At 44.5% G+C, this 20,648-nt stretch overlaps 1 protein-coding gene across 1 annotated transcript in view; it reads left to right on the top strand.

The window, feature by feature from the left end:
* Positions 1 to 20,648, top strand: part of Gxylt2 (glucoside xylosyltransferase 2) — a 76,004-nt gene that overhangs the window by 51,098 nt on the left and 4,258 nt on the right. Inside the window, exons 4-6 of the mRNA XM_051203473.1 lie at positions 6,651 to 6,902; positions 9,760 to 9,883; positions 19,031 to 19,203. Coding sequence (XP_051059430.1) covers positions 6,651 to 6,902; positions 9,760 to 9,883; positions 19,031 to 19,203 — 549 coding nt within the window. The remainder of the gene's footprint in view (positions 1 to 6,650; positions 6,903 to 9,759; positions 9,884 to 19,030; positions 19,204 to 20,648) is intronic.

A 20,648-nucleotide genomic window follows, 5' to 3' on the forward strand; every position in this document is an offset into this window, starting at 1 on the left:
AAGAAACAGTGCTGTGAAATTGGTCATCTTTAAGACACAAGTGTCCTGCTGAGGCTTCTTCTCAAACCCAAAGCCAGGGCAAAGTGTGCAAAGGAGCAGACCTAGTATCATGGGTGAAATCACATATGCTGCTTCTCTTTCCTGTGTGTCTGGAGCTGATGCTCCATGGAGCACACATGGTTATCATCAGTGTGGATGGAGAAGACCACGACAATACTATCGACCAAGTGACCTCAGAAACAAACGGCTACAGAACTTAGAACGCCCCACCCAACAACTGCAGAGCAAATGTGTTACAAACCTACAGGGAATATTTACAGAGACAGACCATATGCTGTGCCATAAAACAAGTCTTAGTAAATTGAAGTCATTCCGAGCCTCAGTTCCCTGACTACAAGGGATTTAAATGAGAAGTATTTGGTAACTTCCAAATACTTGGTAATTAAGTACAACAATTGGAAATCCCCACTGAGTCAACATGAAATCACATGCAAGCTAGTCCCCATGGCTATCTGAGGAGTAGGTTAGATGGAGGCAGGTATGGAGGATGTCACCGATTCCTGGGGGCCATCATAGTGCCTTGGTGCTGGAAAGGAAGTGGAGAGGAGGAGAAATGGGCTGATCCAGCTGTTTTGAATTAAGCTAGTCAGATTACACACACACACACACACACACACACACACACACACACTAACATTTATACCCAGTAATCACTCCACAGCTGGAACAATTTGAGCCTGAAAGAGAGCCAGAGAGTTCCCGGTACCAGGCTGTCTGTCTGTGACTAGGCTACACTGTACACTTAGCACATGTTTCTTTCTCTCGAGTTTTCTTTTTTAAGGATTTTATTTACATGTGTGTGGGTGTCTGTGTGGGTGATGCCACATGTGTGCAGGTGCCCACAGAGGCCAGAAAAGGTCATCAGATCCCCCGAAGCTGGAGTTACAGGTGGTTGTGAGCCACCCAACTTGAGTGCTGGGAACTGGGTTTGTGGGAACTGCAAATGTTCTTGCCTGCTGAGCAATCTCTCCTGCACCCTTAGCACATTTTTCTGAACTAGGTCACTGGAAGTAGCTGTCCAAGTTGGGACAATGGGTGAACCGAGCAGCTCTGGGGACAGATGGCCTTTGTGTGACACCCTACTTCTCTTAAGAAAAAAAAAAAGCCTCTGATCTAGAATTAATTAATTTCTATAAAGCAATCAGAATGGCGTCCTCTAAATACTTTTGGTAAACATTACTCTTCCCATTATAACACAGCCAGCAATGATCCTCTTCAATGTGATGCCAGCAGAATTGCAGGCCTCCAGAGATGAGTGCTATTACAGTCGCTTTGTATTTTGTTTTTACAGGCTAACAGGGAGAAGGCTTAGTGCCAGTTTCCAGACAAGATAACCTGTGCCTTGTGATATTAGGAAGGCTCTCAAACCTTGTTTCTTCTCTTTGACTCCGATGACATAAAAAGCTCTTGGGCACCTGTCTGAATGTGCCATGGGCACTGGTGTGTATCCTAACTAATTGCACTTGACATTTTAGCCAGGAAAGCAGAGGTTTCTGCTAACAAAGCTGTTGCTTATTGACTACTTATATAGCTTCTGTGTGAACACCTTGTGTGTTCATGTGACCAGGTGGGGAAGCAGAGGCCTCAAAGGCTCAACAGTGTGGCATGATGATGGCCTCAAAGTGGGTGCCAAGACTCGAACTCAGGATATGCCATACTGGAGGTCCCTCGGTGAGGCTTCTCTCACCTCTGAGAGGTGCCCTTATGTTTCTTTTGACATGTAATCTACCAAACACAGAGAGCATACTGAAAGTCTCTATGCACAGCTTACCCTGGGTGCCTCCCATTGAAGTCAAGTGCTGGCCATCTGTGTCCCTTCTGTTTCAACAAGGAGGGTTCTTGAGGGATGTGAGGGTTACTGTTGTCAGCCAGAATCTAGAATGACCTAGGAGATAGGTCTCTAGGAATGCTTGTGGAATGTTATCTTGATTATGTTAATTGATGGGAAAACAAAGGTAGCCTTCCTTGGGGCTGGGATCTTGGACTGTGGAAGGAGTTATTGCTGTTGGCTCTTTGTGGATGCGGTATGACATGCTGCTTCATGTTCCCACAACTGTGACTTCCTACTACGATGGACAAACTGTAAGCCAGAAAAATCACTTCTCCATTATGTTGTTTTGGTCAGGGTCCTGCAACAGGAAAAGAAACTAAGCCAGGTACAGTGTCACATGTCAGGAGGATCTGTGTGAGTTCAAACCCAGCCTGCTACATAGTGAGTTCCAGGCCAGCTGCTGCTAGGTAGTGGCACCTGCGAACTCCAGTGCCTCTGAGGAACCACAGGGTGATAGAGATCACTCTCGGTTAACATGGTTTTCCATAGCTTGAGTGAAAAGCCCTGGAGTCATCCTTGACTTTCTCTCACTTTTCACATTCAGTCCATCTGCCATCCCTGTGGGTTCTGTCCGCAGGCTGCATTCAGGATTGGACCACTTCTTACTCCCTGGTGGTTGTCACCAGAGTCAATCCACTCTTTGATCTCATCTCACTAATCTTGATGCTTCCTCTGTATTTCCCAACAGTCTAGCCTCAGCAGATGATCCAACAGAGTGATGGAGCCTCTCAGGGACAAGCCCTCCAGTGGCTACCGTCGTACACCAAGTCCAAACCAGAGTGTGATCAGCCCTAAACAGCCCACCTCTCCTACCTCTCTCTTCTTCATCTTGGGCTTGTTGCTATGTCCAGCCATGTGGCCTCTTGCTATTAGTGTGCCAGACATACCCCTGTCCTGGTCTCATGTGCCCAAAGTGAACCTGTTCCTAGCTGAGCAGTCTTAGATCACAAGCTCCCACCCCAAGTGGAGTAGCACACACCTATTACCACAGAACTCTGGAGGCAGAGGCTAGAATATTGTGAGTTCTGGACCAACTTAGGCTACATAGTGAAACCCTGTCTTAAATAAACAAACATTGTAAACTCCCCTGTTTTCCACCTGTTTATACACTAGACAACCAGTGGTTTTATCTTCTTACTGCCTTCTGTACACAGAGATATTTGTCTGGCTGGGCCATGCCTGGCACCTAGGGGAACTTCCTTAAGTGTCTATTCCATTGAAATAACTGAGAACACTGCAAGTGTCCATTACCAAGAACATCACACCTTGCCTTACAGGAAGGTAGACATCAGGATATTTTTTTGTGAGCTCTCGATTTTAAGAAACTGTGAGCAGTGTTGTCAAGATACCTCAAAGGTAAATAAATGTATCAGCCACTAGGCCTGACCATGTGGATTCTATCCTGGGACCCACATAGCGACAGAATGAAGTCCTGAAAACAGTTCTCTGACATGTGTCGTGTGGCATGAGTGCATCCACACATATAATCACATGCTTACAAATCTGTAGACTCAGAAGTGCAGGAGCCTAGCACTGACGTCTGCTCAGCTTGCAGTGAAGCTGAGGGTTAGATCACAGTCCAGCAGACCTGGAAGTATAAAGAGCACAAAGGGAGAAAGGGCAAAGGATGGACTGCTTTGTCATTCATTATATGCTCTCAAGCAAGGCTCAAATCTCTGCCGGTGACTGAATCATCTGTGAAGTTCTACCACCTCGAGACACTATGCTTTGAGGGAGGTGATTCCTTCTTTCCTTCCTTTCATTCTTTCTTTTGTTCTTTCTTTCTTTGTTGAGATTTCAACATGAGTTATTAACCAGAAAACCAAACCCAAATAGAACAATTTTAACTCCATACTTACATTTATTTTTCCTCTTTGTCCCATAGTTCTAACCCTTAAAATATGTCTTTAGAAGCAAACCACATTTTTGAACCAAATAAATAGTTGCTGTTAGAAAGGAAAAGAATGGACTGGCCATGTGATCCAGCTGGTAGGGGCTGTTAAGCCTGAGGACCCGGTTCAGTCCTCAGAATCCCTATGGTTGAAGGAGAGAAGTGACTTCAGCAAGTTGTCCTTTGACCTCTCCTCCTCCCCCATCCTTAACTAAATAAGTAAACAACATGTAACTTTTTTAAAGATTGTTTGTTTATTTATTATGTATATAGTGTGGTGTTCTGACTGCTTATATCCCTGCAGGTCAGAAGAAGACACTAGATCTTATTACAGATGGTTGTGAGCCACCATGCAGTTTCTGGGAATTGAACTCAGGACCTCTGGAAGAGCAGTCAGTGCTCTTAACCTCTGAGCCACTCCAGCCCAACAACATGTAATTTTAAAAAACAGAAATGCTATCAGTTATTAGAATTTCCACTAAAACCAAAAGTGAACAAATGAAATCTAGTTTTGTCTGTAATAGTAAACAAATATATGAAATAGTAAGGTGTTATGTAAATAAAAATGTAATACTCCATTTTCATTTTGGCTGGGCCTGGTGGTGCACTTGGGAGGCAGAGGCCAGAGGATCTGTGTAGTGAGATCTTGTGTCAGAAATGAAAACCACAATGGAATAGAAAAGAACTCTATTCGTATGAATTCCGACCCAGCAGATCAGCTTTCCCCTCTTGAGAGACAGTCCTTTGGGGTGTAATACCCTTCTGCTTTAGCTTTTCCTTTCCTGGCCCTCCCTCTAATCTTTTTTCTCCCCTTTTTTGTTTTGATGAGGGCTGATAACTGTACTTTATATTACAGAAAATATTAGTATGTCAGTGATTAAAGACCAGGGAAAACAATGAAAGTATTTTGGTCAGTGAACTTCAATTTGCTAGTAGATTTCTACAAGACCCGTAGCTAATTATGGCCTTGATAGAATATGCCTCAATCAGGCTCAATCTGTGATCCCCTCCCTAATTCTAAGGTTTTCAATTTTCTTTTTAAACACTGTATAGTATCAAGTTCCCTTAAACACTTCTGGCAAGCAACTTTATCTTTTTCTAGCCTTATTTGTCCCACTCCAACCATCGTTATTTGAGACATGAACTCGATTACTTTTCTGTACTTCAGCTCTCCTTCCCCGAGAGGGAAAGAAAATATAATGTCCTCCCCTCAATCCTCTTGTAGTTGAGTCAGAGTCCAAAAGCAGGAGATTAAAGATTTGTACTACCATGCTCAGCTGCATGGTAGATGTCAAAAAAATTGATTGTGAGCTCAGGATCTTTTGAGTTGTTCAGACTGTCAATGGAAGAGTTTTGTTTTTGTTTTTTAATGGTAGATGGTTGTTATTTTTAACTTCATATACTGATTTATAAACTTTTCCTCTGATAGATGAGGAAAGACCGAGGATTTGAGTAGATGCTAAAACAACTCAGGGCTGAAGTTCCCACAAAACTGGATTGTATGGTCCCTGTGTTCATGCTGTTAAAGTCTGGGGATCCAAATGAGTACTGTCTTAGTCTCCTTAGCTCCCCACAATGAGACATGGCTGACTGGGTGCCTTAGACTACAGAAGCAGGCGTTCCCACAGTTCTGATTGGGAGAAGTCCAACATGGATGCCGACAGGGCGGGGTTCAGGCAAAGGCTCCCTCTCCCTGGCGTGCATTACAGTCACCTTCTCACCATGTCCTAATGGGGCAGTGAGAAGGGGGCACCCTCAGGGGCCCACTGTGTGAAGGGCACTAATGCCGCTATGATGGCATCCTTATGCCCTCAGTTAAACCCTTCCAAAGCCATATCTCCAAATGCTGTCATTTTAGGTGTCAGGGCTTCACCCTGTGGCTTTGGACACAGACTCACACACACATTTAGTTCATAACATGCACAGTTACAGTGAGCACTCAAAGGGTTAAATCTTCCCTTGGTTAAATTGTTCCTAAGTTTGGAGAACAAACACAAAATGAGACAAATGTCATTATTGCTAATTCGAGCTTTAAAGTCTCACACTCCAGGGCATATAGCTGGGGTAGTGGGCTCGGGAGATAACCCCTTCACCTGGGAAAGCTAACTGGAAAGATGTGTAGCAGCCTGGTGGGAAATAGAAACATATGGTTTTTTAAACTTCAAAGCAAGAATATTCTATGACATTCAACAATGATACAAAATTCCGCTTTCAGTGTGCCTACATGAAGTTTAGGTCACAAACACCCTTGTTCGTTTACAAGTTGTCAGTGTTGCTCATAGGATTCAGCAGCAGGGCCAGCTGGCTACAAGGAGCCTGAAGTATGCACTATCTGGCCCTCTACAGGAGAAGTTTGTCAAGCCCTGATCTGCAAAGGAAGCCAGCCAATGACATGCTTTTTCTATTCCCAAGTCCAAATACAGGCCGAAAACACAATTTTAGAAAGATATAGCACCGTCTCCTGGGACAGAGCCTTTACCCCAGAGTTTGGGGAAGGCTTGGAGATTGTCCACATCAAATTGTCAATACCTGATTGTTCCAACAAAGAACTAAGAGGGGGAAAACAAGCAGGTTTCTTGTGGGAGGAAAGCAAAACAAACAAAAATGAGCTAGTATTCAGTTGATTTCTGGTTCTGAAGCTGGGCGAGGCTAGAGCCAGGTTTATCTGCCGTTAAGTCTTCACTACTTGACTGACACTTACCCTCAGGTGAAAGGAGACGGGAGAAATGGGAGCGAATAGTGGTACCTATTGCACAATCCAACATTGGTCAATGTCAGTGGCATTGTTTTTCCTGTTGACTAATTTCCATTGTTTCTGACCTATTTCCGGTTTATCCTCTTCCATTTCCCTGTCCCTGGTACACAAAGGTGATCTTAAAGGATGTGGACTCACTTCTCTACGTGGACACTGATGTCCTCTTTCTGAGGCCCGTGGATGATATCTGGAAGCTTCTGAGGCAGTTTAACGCCACCCAGCTTGCTGCCATGGCCCCAGAGCATGAAATCCCCAAGATTGGCTGGTACAGCCGCTTTGCCCGACATCCATTCTACGGCTCTACGGGGGTCAATTCAGGGGTCATGCTCATGAACTTGACTCGAATAAGAAATACCCAGTTCAAGGTAAGGAAGCACTTGAAAATCCTGTCTAAAGACCTGGAGTTAGAAGCCAAGCCAGGTGGTGGTGGCACATGCCTTTAATCCCTGCACTCTGGAGGCAGAGGCAAGTGGATCTCTGTGAGTTCAAGGCCAGCCTAGTCTACAGAATGAGTGCCAGGACAGCCAAGGCTACACAGAGAAACTCTGTCTTGAAAAACGAACCAAGGGCTGGAGAGATGTCTCATAGGTTTGAAACACTGAAAGTTCTTCTTGAGGTCCTGAGTTCAATTATCAGCAACTACAGGGTGACTTACAACCATCTGTAATGAGATTTGGTGCCATCTCTTGGTTTGCATGGACATATGCAGGCAGAAAACTGTATACATAATAAATAAATCTTTTTTTTAAAAAAAAACCCTATACACTTTTCAGTTAAGTTTAAAAAAAAAAAAAAATGGGCTGGAAAGATAGCTCAGCTGTTAAAGCTAGGCTCACAACCAAAAAAAAAAAAAAAAAAAAAAAAACCGAACCAAGTAAACTAAACAAACTTAAGACTGGGAGTTAGTCTTTCCAGTAGGAACATGCTGGGGGTGTGACTGTGCTGGTCTGATTTGTGGGTGGGGAGAAAAGTATTTGAAATGTGGAATTTTGCTTAGGAAAAGCCCAGGTGGCTGTGGAATGTGAAGCTTCATAGTCTCCATTCAGAACTACTATGTGATCCTTCTGAATTTCATAGTGTCCAAAATTGGCTTATCCAAGGCTTCAAAAGCCCATGGCCAATCTCTTGGAATGGCTCTAGAGGTGTATGTCTGTGAGTACACAGATCTCTGTGGGTGGCTGATGGGGGTCTCTTTTCTACCAGTAAAAAATAACAAGAACCAAAATGAACATCTTTAGATGACAGTCCCCATCCATTCTCCTCATGTTAAGAAGAACAGGGGCCTGAAAGATGGCTCGGTTGGTAAACTGCTCACCCTGCAAGCCTGTGGACCTGTGTTCAGTTCACAGAACCCATCTAATAAATAAATAAAGCCAGATGTGGCATATCATCCCAGTGCTGGGGAGGCAGAGGCAGGCAGATTTCTGGGGACCACTGGCCAGCTGTATGATAAGCCACTAAGAGAGATTCCGTCTCACAAAACAAGTAGATAGCCTCTAAGAAACAACATTTGAGGTTCTTTGGCCTCCACAAGCACTCATACACATGCTCACACTTTCCTACATACACTTTGCCCCAGTACACACAAGAACATGCATGTACATGTACACCCATACACCAAAAAGGAGAAGAATAGATTCATCACAGCTAGTGTTTATTCTGCACAAGGCTTCAATCCACACATGCCAAAACAAAGCAAACAAAAAAGATGTAAAAAGAATAGGGTAGGGGCTCGGTAGTTAAGAGGAATGGACTTCAATTGCAGCACTCACATGACAGCTCACAGTCATCTGAAATTCTAGTACCAGATGATCCAGTGTCCTCTTCTGGCCTCAAGGGCACCAGGCACACACATGGTGCACAGACATACATCACACAAAACACTCGTACAGATAATACATTTAAGAAAAAGAACAGGCTAACCTGTATATTATTATCAATAACAAAATTTCAAAAAAACATCAAAAGAAGGAAAAATAATCTCACACTATAGTATGTTTACTTTTATGCCTTAGAAATTTCCAGAAGAATGCCTAATCAACCTTTAATTGTTAATTTTACATGCTTTTGTGGAAAATGGGAACAGACTATGGAGAGAACAGCAAAAGAAATATTTCCACTTTTTAATTTTTTATGTTAATGTACTAATTGAATACTTAGTTTGTGAGTGTGTTACTTTTAGTTTAAAAGTAAATAATTATTTAGAAACAAGGACAGAAGCCAGGGTGGTGGCACACACCTTTAATCACAGCATTTGTGAGGTGGATGAAGGGGCTCCAAGTTGAAGGCCAACCTGGGATGTAGTGTAAGACCTTGTCCCAAAATTAATAATTCTTTAAAAGGGAATAAAGCTAAGAAAGAGTATCATTTCAGCATGGTTTTCTCTCTCTCTCTCTCTCTCTCTTTCTCTCTCTCTCTCTCTCTCTCTCTCTCTCTTTAGAAATCAGTCAGGACGTAGAGACAGGGCTCTGTGGTCAAAATGAGTGTGGTGCAAAGACTGGAGCTCTAATCCCTAAAACTCAGAGAAAAGTTGACACAGTGTCACAATTGCCTGCAGTCCCAGCACACTAAAGGTCCGGATAGGCGCCATGCCACAGGCTATGGGTCAGCTAGCCTGGCATATGCAGCAAAGATACCCACCTCAAACAAGGTGGAAAAGGCAGGGCCAGATACCAGAAGGCTGTCATTTCATCTCCATACATGTGCTGTGACACGTGTGTGCTTGCATCCACACACACAAAGGGACATTCTCACACACTTAAAAAAAAAAAAAAAGCAAGCAAGAAAGAAAAGGCTGGTGACATAAATGGCTCAGCAGGTAAAGGGGATGACATCCGTTCCATCTCCAGAACCTAAATAAATGTGGAAAGAGAGAGAGAACCAGCTACACAAAGTTGTCCTCTAACTTCTACATGTACCCTATGGCACATGTGTTTGCACACACATAAATACTCTTTCTCTCTCTAATAGTAACAATAATTTATTTAAAAGGACAGGAAAACCGCAGGGCCCTCTCCACTTCCTGGTCACTCTGCATGCCAGCATGCAGAGGTACACCCCTCCAAACGTCCACCCACAGCCCTCACTCTGCTTGGTTCTGTGCCCACAGTAGCAGGACCACGCCTGCATTTGCTCTCAGAGGAAAGGAAAGCGGTCTCCATTTTCACTGGACAAGGCACACTGGCTTGGCCGCAGCTGCACTCACGGTTTCCTGTCTTCCAGAACAGCCTGATTCCAACAAGTCTGGCTTGGGAGGACATGCTGCTCCCGCTCTACCAGAAGTATAAGAATGCCATCACGTGGGGAGACCAGGACTTATTAAATATTATTTTTTATTTCAACCCAGGTAAGTGCTCTTTAGAGAATGCCACTGTGTAGGAGTCCGCCCACATCATTTCATAGGGAACATTCCAGGCCCCAGCTGCTATTGATGGACCTCCATGGTGCACAGAGAGGCTTGTGTTCCTCTGGCCCAGCCTTATAGCTGGGTGTCTGCGGAGGCAGGACCTCCCTCAGCCACTAACACAAAAGGCCAAATGTTGAAGTCTCCAACGCTGCCCTCTGGTTTTAGAGTGTGTCTTTTCAGTCCTGCCACACCATCCTTCCAAGAACGCAGTGCAAAGTGACACAAGACACAAAACCAGATGACAGTTGACAGATGAGCACAAGACCCTCACAGTGGAGTAACTACTAGCTGAAGGCAGGTGCTTCTTGAGCTTTAAAATTAAGTCGCCCGTCCAGAGTACAGGGGCCTAGAGTAAGATCTCATGTCCCCCCAGGGTTTGGTTTTGTTATCTAAAGCAAGAGAACATTTTTGTATGTTGTTAGCTTGGTGGCTTGGGGTAGGGCAGCAAGTGGGAGGATGTCCTGGTTGTTTTCTGTTTTTCTGTTTTGTTTTTGTTTTTTGTCAACTTGACACAAGCTAGAATCCCCTGGGAAAAGAAACTTTGATTAAGGAAATGACTCCCTCAGATTGGCCTGTAGGCAACTCTATGTGTAGGCAACTCTATGTGTAGGCAACTCTATGTGTAGGCAACTCTGTGTAGGCAACTCTATGTGTAGGCAACTCTATGTGAGCACTTTCTTGACTAATGATTGATGTGTGTGTGAAGTGTAAGGTAAAATAAACCCTTTCCTCCCCGAGTTGCTTTTTAGTTTGTTTTTTTATTATGGTTGGTTGGTTGGTTGGTTGGGTTTTTGTTTTGTTTTGACAGGATTCCTCTGTGTAGCAGTTTTATTTTGAGACAGAATTTCTCTGTGTAGCATTGGTTGTCATGGAACTTGCTCTGTAGACAAGGCTGGCTTTGAACTCACAGAGAGTCTTGTGCTGGGATTAACTTGTTCCACCACCACCCACTCCCCAAGTTGCTTTTGGTTGTGATCTTTCTCACAGACTATAGAAAAATAACCAGGACAGAGAGATGAAAATTCTGGTCTGTGTTTTCATATTAATACCTAAAGCTAATAAAATTTCCTTCTTCCCTCCCCTTTGCTAAATGTTATTTAATTTCATTCAAATAAAAACAATGGTCTTTGAGAAAAATATTAAGAGGAAACAAAGTAGTCCTCATCCTACCCTATCAGTCCTTTCTTCCCTGAAGTAGAGACACATGTTGTTAAGTGTTCTGCCTGTGGTACATGTCCCCCTTAAATGGAAAAAAGAAAAAAAAAATATCTGCTATGAAACCTAATTATGCACGTCTCTGGATCAAAATTATCAAATCCTAGGAAAGAAAACAAGCAAGTCAGCATGGGTTTGTGGGGAGATACTTCCGGTAACTAGCTAAATGAGCAGAGGCAGTCGTGGCTCTTCACATGTGACTTTTCCTCCATTTCTCTCCCCAGTACACGGTCCACACCTCCTTACGCAGACACTGTCTTTTTTGTAGGTGAAGGGGTATCAGTTAGGATTCTGGGGCCCTGTAGATATTCTCAGCACAAGGATCTTGTTAAATGAGTAGGTGGCGTCTCATAGAACAAGGAGCGGGAATGCTGGCAGGCTCAGTACCTGCAGCAGGGGACACCCAGTAGGGAATGCAGGTGACTAGCACCCCCTCCCAGTAGTGCTGTGTATTCCTGTTTAAAGATAGTCACTCTGCTCCCCAGGCCGCAAAGTACTGGCGTCTGTTATGGGTGCAGCCACCACAGAGATGAACTTCATGCCAGTTCCACTCCCAGGGGTAGAAGTCACAGGGCTCTGGCAGGGAGCAGCAGCTGGTGGCATGGAGTTTGGGAAAGATGGCTGGTGTGCACTAGTGCCTTAGCTTTCTCCTCACTGTGACCATTCCTAACAGAATAGCTTCAGGAACTGGGGTTTATTTAACTCACGGTTTCAGAGGGCTTAGTCTGGAACAGCCTTGAGTCACAGCTCACAGCATGTTCTCAGATCATGTGCCAGAGGCAGCTTACCTCATGGCTGCCAGGGAGCAGAGAGAGATGGGGACTCTGGTCCAAGAAGAACCTTCAAAGGCATGCTCTCACTGACCTACTTCCAGGGAGGCACTACCTCCTCTAAAGTTTCCAGAACCTTCCAGATAGTGCCACCAGGTTGAGAACAGTGCTCAAAACCTAAGCTTATGGGCATTTTATATTCAAAACATAACAGCTAGTTACCAAGTACAAGATACTGGTCTAAGTCTTATTTTATTTAATCTTCGTAATGACTACCTTGGTCAGTGTTCTATTGCTGTGAAGAGACACAATGATCAAGGCAACTCTTATAAAAGAAAGCATTTACCATGGGCTGGCTTACTGTCTCAGAGGTTTAGCTATTATCACCATCTGCAGGAAGCATGACAACATGCCGGCAGACGTAGTGTTAGAGAAGAACAGAGTTCCACATCCAGAACCACGGGCAGCAGGAAGAGAGAAACTCAGGGCTTGTCATGAGCTTATTAAAACCTCAGAGCCCACCCTGGGTGACACACTTCCTCCAACAAGGAAGTGACACTTCCTCCTAATCCTTTCAAATAATGCCACTCCCTGGAGACCAAGTATTCAAATCTATGAAACTGGGAGCCATTCCCACTCAAACCACCATAGCAAGCCAGCAATTTACAGAGAGAAAAGTCAAGGGAAAGAGAGGTAATGATTCTCAGCAGAGCTAATGGATAGTAGCACAGGTGTATACAAACAAGGTACACACTCCAGTTCAGCCCTAGGGAGGCAGCAGGAACATCTCAGACTAGACTGGAGACCTTAGAGCACCAGGCCCTATCTTATCGTGGGCCCTTTGACTCTGTTATTTCTTTCCTTTAAATATGACACTTTTCAGGTAAGAGAGATGACTTCATGGTTAAAAGCGTGCACCGCTCTCTCAAAGGGCCTGAGTTCAGTTCCCAACAACCATGTCATGCCGTTCACAACTACTTGTAATTGCAGCTCCAAGGAATCCCACACCTCTGGCACTGCACACACATGCACATGTACATATACACGATTAGAAATAAAATGAATGTTTTTTACAATGGTGTTTTCCTTTCTGTCACATGGCTAAAACTATCTCACATGAGCTTCTCCATCCATGAGCCATTAGAAAGACTGACAACAGGGCCTGTCGTTGGTGGTGCATGCAGAGGCAGAGGCAGGTGGATCTCTGTGAGTTCGAGACCAGCCTGGTCTACAAGAGCTAGTTCCAGGACAGGCTCCAAAGCCACAGAGAAATCCTGTCTCGAAAAAAAAAGACTGACAGACACATTTTGCCACACATCCTCTTAGCCTGTTGAGGATTATTTGAGGACAGTGTGGTGGTTTTAATAAGAATAGCCCCCATAGGCTCACATATTTGAATGCCTATTCACCAAGGAGTGCATTGTTTAAAAGGATTAGGAGGTGTGGCCTTGTTGGAGGAAGTGTATCACTGAGGGTGGGCTTTGAGAGTTCAAAAGCCCAAACCAGGAATCAGAGTCTCTCTATTCCTGCTGCCTGGGATCTGGGTGTAGGACTCTTAGCTGTTTCTCCAGCACCATGTCTGCCTGCAGGGTACCGTTCTCCCCACCATGATAAGGATTCACAAAACCTCTGCCCTAATCAGATGACTTCCTTTATGAGTTGCCTTGGTCGGGGTGTCTCTTCACAGCTATAGAACATGGACCAACACAGAACCAGTGACAAAACAATACTGGAATCAGCTTTTCACTTTAACGCTAGTGCCTTGCCTTTAATTGGAGCTGCATGCAGCTGGGGTTGAGGGTCTGGGTGCCTCCTTCCGATGTCCAAGGGTACAGTGACATAATTATGAAGTTGTCCTACAACCTGATTCCAAGCAGAGCCTAGTAAGCAGTCAAGAGCTCAGGTTTCAGATCAGTGTTAGGTGAACTCACTTGCTGTTCTTTGTGTGGCTGTTTGGTCCCATTTTACACTTTTCCCTGGCACCGTATTAAATATTAGCTCTCTCTAATGAACCTCTAAGGGCAGCTGCCACTTATGTTTTCCAATCATTTATTTTGTGTGTGGACTTGCTGCAACCTAGAGCCAACTATATTTTTTTAAAATATAGTTTTATAAAGAGGAGGGTGGTGATATTGGCAGTGACCTAGGAGATAAATATGTTTATTGTTGTGTCTTATTGGGTTGCTATGGATGAAGCCACTCACATAAAACCTGCAGCACGGGGCTGCAGTGTTCTGGTGACGCCAGTCCCCTGGAGCCAGTAACCTGCTTACTGAGATGTGTTTAAAAGTCATTAGCTAAAAACTTTTGTAAACATCCTGCTGTAATTACATTGTAAAATGTGTGTGGGTGTGGAATTGCGTGGCTAGGTCACAGACTGACTCAAATGGAGGTGGCTGAAGCCCATAGGGACTGCAAGTAGCTGGTCCCACAAGGACGTTTCTTGGTATGTGAACAAAAGCAGCTTCTTCTTGGATGAAAGGCTGAATTCACAGTGTGTGTGTGTGTGTGTGTGTGTGTGTGTGTACAGATGTGTGGGGGTGCATGTGTGTGGAAGTCAGAAGTTGACTTTGGGTGTCGTCCTCAGTCACACTCTTACTTACTTTTTTTTGAAACAGGCTATTTCACTGAATCTGTAGCTTGCTGTTTGGCTAGACTAGTTGTCTGTCAAACTGTTAAGAATCATCGCCCTGTCTCCATTTCCCCAGCCCTAGAATTGCAGGTATATGCTGCTGTACCTGGCCTTTACATGGGTGCTGGGAATCGAACTCAGGTCTTAATGCTTGCTAGACAAGCACTATACCAGCTGAGTCATCTCTTCAGACCCTGAGCTCATATCTTGACAGGTGAGTTTGAGTCATGGGCAGAGTTTAGTAGAGAGAGCAAACCTGACCAAAACTCAAGGGAACTCTGTGGAATGAATGGGCTTCCATCTCAGGCATCAGAACTCCACTCAGACCAGCTACAAAGGGCAGAGATGCCCATGTGGATCAGATGATGCCAAGCTTTCTGGGGGATGTCTTTGGGATGATGCTAAGGACTGCAATGATTTCTTGAGTCTTCAGAGTACTACTGGGTCTGACATATTTTCTTACAAGATTCCAGTGTCTCTGACAGAATTCTCTGTTTGCCCAGGTCAGTCTGATTGTCAGTCAATAAAACCAGAAGAGGCCATGGTAAATAAGGATGATTTTCTTTTTTTGTTTGTTTTGTTTTTTGTTTTTAGAGACAGCGTTTCTCTACATAGACCTGGTTAATCCTGGAACTAGCTCTGTAGACCAGGCTGGCCTCAAACTCACAGAGATCTGCCTGCCTCTGCCTCCTAAGTACAGAAATTAAAGGCTTGCACCCCACCCCCCAAACCAACAATGGTTTTCTTAGAGTTCCTAATTCAAGTGGGAGAGAAATAGCCGAGACCAACCTTGGTCTGGTGGCAAGGGGCCAGGGGAGCAAAGTTTTCCACACTCACTGCATAGGTCTGCTGCCACTTTGGACAAATTTTCAGAAAATACTGCAAAGGGAAGCGAGTCAGGTGTGGCTGTCAGGGCAGAGCATCCCAAAAGAGCAGAAGTGTAATTCTCTCAGAGAGAGAGAAGAGCCAGCCTGCCACTGGAATGTACATAGCCGGACCAGGAGTTGGGTGTGAGATACTAGGAAGTCAGGAGATCTCCAGAGGACACAGGTATCAGGGCCCATAGTCACACACACTCTTTGATGGCCTCATTGTAGGTCCTTACTCCTATCCTTCCCAGGACCCCACAGCCCTGGTCTAGGCTGTATGGCTATATTAATGAACACCACAAAGAAGCACCCGGCCTCAGGAAGTACTGAGTAGTGTGTGCGGGGTGATTGGCTCAGTTCACATTAGCGCTGTTCTGGGCACGGTGAACTGGGAAGCTCATGATCCCTGACTTAAGTAAATAAAACACAAGAGACAGGAACAAATATTGTACGGTCTATTTGAGAATGCATGCTTTATGCTTTTGGCTTTTGTTGTTTCAGTACAAAGCCTCAGGAGTGTTGTTTGGTTGAATGTGTAGAATTAAGAAAACAGAGTGATATAAATGGAAGGGAAACAAAATCACAGCAAGGGAACTGAGGGCAAAGGGAAGTAGGGACAGAAAGATGCATAGAGTTCGCTCATCCATTCATTCTCTCCTCCATTCATCCAGCATGTGTGTGCACATACACACTCTCACACAGAGAAAATAAGTATCTCCCACACACACACTGGCTGTCAGATCCCAGTCCTGTCTCTCCCTCCCGAGTGCTGGGATTACAGGTGTGCACCACCACAACAACCAAACAGTTATCCTGGTGCAGAAGCCTCCATTCTTTTGGTAGATGGGAGAAATTGAGTGGCAAGCTCATCTTTCTGTGAGGTTAAAATGATCAGGCACAAACATTCTGTGATCTTCAGCACCAACTGGATCTGTATTGTCAGAGCTACAAGGGAGCCCTGGCACTGTGTGGACTCTTGGCATGTATCAATAAGGAATAGCACCAACAGAGAACCAGTTAAGGACTCTTTTAATGTAACATTGAGAGAGAAAATAGCAAAGCCCAAGGGCTTCAAGAAAGGGTGTCTTGAATTTTCATGTTTTTATTTGTTTTTACTTATTATTTTTGGACAGGGTCTCATTGTGTAGCCTGTCTTCAGCCTCTCAGCAATGCTCGCCTAGCCCATCTGCTACTCCTCTTCCTGGTCATAAGATGGACAGTTCAAATTTACAGAGTTAACCTGTGAATAAACAGAAACATCTAAGTATTTGGAGGATGTGTGGGGTATAGGTAGATGTACATGGGGAGGTGCATATGTGCACGTGTACACATGTGTAATATGTGTAGAGGCCCCAGGGCAATCATGGGTATTGTTTTCAGGCACTATACACCTTGGTTTGGGGGACAGGATCTGCTTTCTCTGCTTCAGAATGCAAACCATGCTTGGCTATTTTTACATGAGTTCTGGGGATCAAATCAGACCCGCATGCTCATACAGCGAGCACTTTGCAAACCAAGCTATCCCCTAATCCACGTCTGTTTTTTAATCTTCCTACTGTTGGTTGCCCTTTCTTTTGGTAATGGTGCCTCCATTGCTGGATGGAATAACTCTTTCCCGATCTCACAGGTCCAAGAGCCCTGCCTTCTAGTGATTCCCTGCTAAACCAGTCAGACCAACCATTCCCTGGTTTCTAAATCTTGCAAACCCAAGAGCAGAATCCGTGGCTGGTTCACTCAGGCAGCAGGGATAAAAACCTGACATCAATTAGTTCCCACCCCCAGAACCTGGGAACTGCCCCACTTCTGGCTCCAACTCAGCCTCATCTTAGATTTTATGAGCTACTTAGTTATCTGCAATCCAACACAGATTTCTATGTCCTGACTATTTCAGGCCAATGTATTTATGGCAGCTCCTCCTCTACTGTCCTTCCCCACTGAAGAGATCTCTCCAACAAAACCAAGGTGACTTATCTTCTAGAACACATTCTGATTTCTAAGAATTTAACATAATCAGACCATTTTCTTCCTGGAGTATTCTTCCAAGCTTCTGTTTCTGTCAGAATTGCATCCTGACTAAAGCCTGCATTTGAATGAAATTGTCAAAATAGGACACCACTGTCCTGCAGTGACACAGGGGACAGATCCTTCCTAGATTACATTACAATATTTTGCAAATGTATTTATTTATTTATTTTGCCCCAGGAAATTTTGTCAAGGTGTGAGTTGAATTTCTTCTGAGTTCTGTTTCATATTTGAGGTTTGGCAGCTGGGGTACATAGCTGGTGTTTAGGAGACATGCAAAACCTTGAACTTATAAACAAATGTTCTTTTAGGTCTGTGTTTTCCCACCAGTTGTACTTTTCCATACTCAGGGTCTGACGCTTCCATTAGATTCTCAAAGAAATCTGTGACCCACAAAATTGTAAGGAACGATCCTGCCTGTCTAGGGACCGTTGTCATAAACACTGATCACAGGTGTACTGTGTGCTGGTCATGGATTGAACATAAAATGCTCCCTCTCAGCTCATTTGTTTGGATGGTTAATCCCAACATGTTCTGGAAGGATTTGGTACTGTTAGGAGGTAGAGCTTCACTAGAAGTTCTAGATTTTGGTTGTTTTTATTTTAATCTCAACTCCTATTTTGTGAGTCTGTCCATGTCACAAAACCTTTCCAGAGAAGTGAGTCATCGCTAATACTCTTGAGCAGTCCTGTGTGCTTGGCACTCTGTTACATTTGCTATATATATATATTTCATTTTTTTCCCCTTGAGCTTCTAGGAATTGAACCTATGGCTTCATGAATGTTATACAACTTCTCCATCGTCAGCCTGGTGTATTTTAAATTTTTAATGATCAGAATCAGAATCGTTTTATAATGATCAGACTGAGGTATAGAGACGTGAAGTGACTGATTATAAACTTCACTGATCATGAGTGAGAAGCTGGTGATCAGACTTAAGTGTGCTGGTTAGTTTTTGTCAGTATGACACACGTTAGAGTTACCTATGGAAAAGCCACAGTTGAGGAATTAGTTCCATCATGTTGGCCTGTAGGCACATCTGTGAGACATTTTCTAGATTAACGCTTGATGTGGGAGGGCCCCTGCACACTGTGGGGATGCCACCTATGTAATGCAAGTGGTCCAGCATTATATAGGAAAGCAAACCAGGCAAGCCATGGGAGCCAAGCCAGGCCTGCAGCCAGGTTCCTGCCTTGAGTTTCTGCTCCGACTTCCCTTGGTGATAGAGTTACCTGGAAGTTGATGTGAAATAAACCCTTTCCTCTCCGGGTTGGTTTTGGTCATGGTATTTATCACAGCAACAGAGAAGCAAACTAAGGCACTAGGCTATTCGATGCCCTGGTTTAACTCTTTGTTTTAGATATTGTTAGGCCTTCCTATGTCATCACTAGTGGGTGCCCCTTCCACCGCTGATCTCAGAATTTAAGCAAGTGTGGCATATTTGATCTTGGACTCGTAGCCACACTCCTAAACATTGAAGTTGTGCATAGTGTGTGATTTATAAATGTTGAGTTTTAAGCTCCAGACATGCAGGTGACAGCTGGCACTGACTGTAGTTGTATCTCTTCCTCTGCCACCAGAGTGTCTCTATGTGTTCCCCTGCCAGTGGAACTACCGTCCTGACCACTGCATGTATGGAAGCAACTGCAAAGAGGCTGAGCGGGAAGGTGTGTCTGTGCTGCATGGCAACCGTGGCGTCTACCATGACGATAAGCAACCCACTTTCCGTGCCCTCTATGAAGCCATCCGGGATGTAAGTGTGCTCTTCAAAACAGGCACATGCTTGCCTGCATGCAGTGCTTCAAATGCTACGGTCCGTGTGGACTTGGAAGGTCAAGTACTCCCAGAGAGAACTCCTGTGCCTTTTGCTGTCCTATGACATGAGAGTTCAGGATAAGGAGACCGAAACAAAACTGACATTGTTTTATTTACTTCAAGCTAAGCATGTTGCCTGGTTACCAGCTCCAAGCTCTTAAGCAATCATGTCTCAAGCTGACCAATGAGAAGTTACCACACTGAAAGCAGCAATTGGTTCTTTTTATTTTCTTTGTGTGTATGTGTGTGTACATGTTTGCGTCTGTTGCAGGTGAATGTGGGTGAATGTGCATTTGGAGAGCAGAGGTTGACACTGGATATTTTCCTTATTCACTTTCTACCTCATTTTATTGTTTTTATTTTATGCGTATGGTGTTTTGACTGTATTCATGCACCGCATGTGGGACTGGTACCCTTGGAGGACAGAAGAGGGTTTAGATCTCCTGGAACTGGAGAAGGCTGTGAGACGCCATGTGGATACTGGGAATTCAGCCCATGTTCCCACTGCCCTTAAATACTAAGCCATTTCTCCAGTCGCTCTACTTCATATTTTGAGGTATAACCTAGAGCTCACTGTTCTGTCTAGTAAACCCAGATATCCTCTGGCTGCACCTCCCCAGTCCTGAGGTTACAGGTGTACGCCAATACGCACAGGTTTTGTATAGGTGCTGGGATCAAACTCACATCTTTAAGCTTGCATAGCAAGCCCTTTGCCGACTGAGTCATATCCCCAGTCCACCAGGCCTTTATTGACTTAACAGTGCAAACAAAAAGAGGTGCCTGCCATTTTTACCATGAAAGGGGATATGTGAGGGGTGTGTGGAGGCAGCCTAGATGGTTGGAACCCTCTCATAGCCAAGAAGCCCTGAGGAAAACTCTCCTGTACCGTATGGACCATGAGCCAGGAATGGGGAGCTAGAGGATAATGTTAGGAACAATAAAATTCTGAATTCTGAGGAAAGTGCCTCAGCCAAGGTACCCCAACAGGGAGGCCTCTGGAAGTGCGCACCCAGGCTAGGCATTTAGGTCTGCATGTGGGTATGGCTGCGCAGTGCGGAAGGCCTGAGGCCTTGCCCATATTGATCCCTCTGGGAAACTGACCCTGAAAGAACAGCCCCTCCCACAAGGCCTGCCAGGCAAGCCCTGTAGCTACATGTGGTTGCTCTCAAAGGTCACATATGGCAGACAGAGCTCCCATCCCATGGTTTTACTTTGCATGCATGGTTTCAGTCACCTTGTGTGACCATGACCCAAATGGTCATGGAAAATTTCAGAATTTCATGCTTCACAAGTTGTGAATTGTGTGCTGTTCCCAGGAACACAATGAAATTTGATGTCATCCTGCTCTGTCCTGCAGGGATGTGAGTCATCTCTTTGTACCTG

Source organism: Phodopus roborovskii, unplaced genomic scaffold (genome assembly GCF_943737965.1).
Source record: "Phodopus roborovskii unplaced genomic scaffold, PHOROB, whole genome shotgun sequence".
Classification (NCBI taxonomy): domain Eukaryota; kingdom Metazoa; phylum Chordata; class Mammalia; order Rodentia; family Cricetidae; genus Phodopus; species Phodopus roborovskii.